Genomic DNA, 2,241 nt, shown 5'->3' with positions numbered 1-2,241 from the left:
GGTGGGAATGGGGGTGAAGATGGAGATGGAGCTGGGATGGAGATGAAGGTGGAGATGGGGAAGGGGATGGACGTGGACATGGAGATGGGGATGGAGGTGGAGATGGGAAAGGGGATGGAGGTGAAGGTGGAGATGGAGACAGGGAAAGGGATGATGACGGAGTTGAAGGTGGAGATGGAGGTAGACATGGAGGTGGAGATGGAGATAGGGAAGGGAAAAGAGGTAGAGATGGAGGGGAAAGTGGAGATAGGGAAGGGGATGGAGATAAAGAATAAGGAAGGGGATGGAGATGGAGAACAAGGAAGGGGTGATGGGTGGATGGCGATGAGGGGGTTGGGAAAAGGATGCAGGTGGGGAAGGGGAAGGGGGCAGTGACAGGAGAAGGGATGGGGTTCTGGAAGGGGAAGGGGGTGAGTGTGAGCGGAACAAAGGCTGGGTTTGGAAGGGGATGTGCTGGGGAAGTGGTGGGTGTTCGGAACAGGATGGGGATGGAGGAGTTGATGAGGATGGGGTTGGAGAAGCAGAGGGACATTTGGGAGGTGAGGGGGATGAGCACCTGGAAGAGGATGGGGATGGAGAATTGGACGATGATCTGGAAGGGGGTGGGGATGAAGAAGGGGATGAAGATGAGGATGGATGAAGGATTTAGGGATGGGAAAGGGGTCAGAGCACAGGGTGGCTCTCACCACCCCATCCCCAGGTGCGTCCGGGCCAGTTCCACCGGCGGCTGTGGCGTTCCACGCGGCGCATCTCCCAGGTGTCGGCTGGAGAGACGGAATACAACCCCTCCGAGGGCCGGGCCTAGGCTGGGATTAACCCCTCCAGGAACCAGGCCTAGGCTGGGATAAACCCCTCCCAGGGGCCGGATCCAGGCTGGGATTAATGCTTCTGGGAGCCAGACCTAGGCTGGGATAAATCCCTCTGGGAGCTGGGCCTAGAGTGGGATAAACCCCTCCAAGGGCCGGGCCTAGAATGGGATAAACCCCCCCAGGGGGCCCCGCGCCCCCGGCACAGAGAGGGGGCACCCCTTGGACCAAGGGGGGGTCCAGGCGAGGGGGACCCTGGCCCGACGGGGTGTGCAGACCCCCGCTCCGCCCGCCATCCGGGCCTTCAATCCTCCCCGTGGGTAATCCAGCGCCCCCCAGTTTTTGGGATGATGTATCCCCCCTTCCCAGGCGGGGGTGGAGGGGGGGGGCGGGAAGGAGGTGGGGACCCTCGCTGGCAGGGGGTCGTGGCCTCCCCCGCGTGCCGCTGGCCAGGAGCCGCTCAGAGTGCGCGTGCGTGTCCCCCCCACCACCGTATTTTTTATTTCTATGCCTTTTTAGATCTTTTACAGACAAAGATTATTATTAATATTAATAATTATAATAATATATCTGTGGGAAATCGGCGTGTGAGCCCCGTGGCTGCCCCGGGACGGGGGTGACACCCCCCCCATGCGTCCCCCCAGTGTCACCCCCCTCTGCTGTCCTACACAGGGGGGTGTCCCAACACAGGCTGTGTCAGGTGGGGGGTCAGGGGGACTTGGGGACACTCATGTCATGGGTGTAGGGGGTCTCAGCAGCCCTGAACCCACGTGTCACGAGTGTGGAGGGTCTCAGTAGCTCTACGCACACGTGTCATGACTTGGGGGGGGTCTCAGCAGCTGTGAATCCACGTGTCACGAGTTGAGGGGGGGCTCAGCAGCGGTGCACCCACATGTCACGAGTGTGGAGGGTCTCAGTAGCTCTACACACACGTGTCACAAGCGTGTGGGGTCTCAGCAGCCCGGTACCCAGGTGTGCCAAGTCTCAGCAGCTGTGCCCCCGTGTGTCACGAGCTGGGAGGGGTCTCAGCAGCTGTGAATCCCCGTGTCACAAGTTGGGGGGGGTCTCAGCAGCTGTGAATCCCCATGTCACGAGTTGGGGAGGGTCTCAGCAACTGTGCACCCACGTGTCACGAGCATGAGGCATCCCAGTGACCCTGTCATGAGTGGGGGGGTCCTCAGCAGCTCTGTGCCCACGTTTGATGACCATGAGGGGGGGTGGTCTCAGCAGCTCTACACAAGTGTCACGAGTGTGAGGGTTCTCAGCAGCCCTGTACCCACATGTCATGCCATGAGTTGCGGGGTTCTCAGCGGCCGTGCCCCCTCTCCCCTGTCATGAGTGTGAGGGTTCTCAGCAGCCTCCACACACATGTCACGAGCACAGGGGCTCTCAGCAGTCCCTGGCACAAGTGTCACGAGTATGGGGGGTCTTAACA

At 60.6% G+C, this 2,241-nt stretch overlaps 2 protein-coding genes across 2 annotated transcripts in view; one reads left to right on the top strand and one right to left on the bottom strand.

Moving 5' to 3' along the window:
- The window catches only part of NBEAL2 (neurobeachin like 2), a 47,902-nt gene extending 46,888 nt beyond the window's left edge, over window positions 1-1,014 (top strand). The window contains exon 27 of the mRNA XM_029964674.1: window positions 701-1,014. Coding sequence (XP_029820534.1) covers window positions 701-805 — 105 coding nt within the window. The 3' untranslated portion in view covers window positions 806-1,014. The remainder of the gene's footprint in view (window positions 1-700) is intronic.
- The window catches only part of SETD2 (SET domain containing 2, histone lysine methyltransferase), a 63,557-nt gene continuing 62,250 nt past the window's right edge, over window positions 935-2,241 (bottom strand). Inside the window, 1 exon segment of the mRNA XM_029964673.1 lies at window positions 935-967. Within this exon segment, the coding sequence (XP_029820533.1) occupies window positions 935-967 (33 nt within the window).

Source organism: Manacus vitellinus, unplaced genomic scaffold, assembly GCF_001715985.3.
Source record: "Manacus vitellinus isolate BGI_N305 unplaced genomic scaffold, ASM171598v3 scaffold_78_pilon, whole genome shotgun sequence".
In the NCBI taxonomy this organism is placed as follows: domain Eukaryota; kingdom Metazoa; phylum Chordata; class Aves; order Passeriformes; family Pipridae; genus Manacus; species Manacus vitellinus.
The sequence above is the reverse complement of the archived record's forward strand: the minus strand, read 5'-3'. Positions and strand labels throughout refer to the sequence as shown.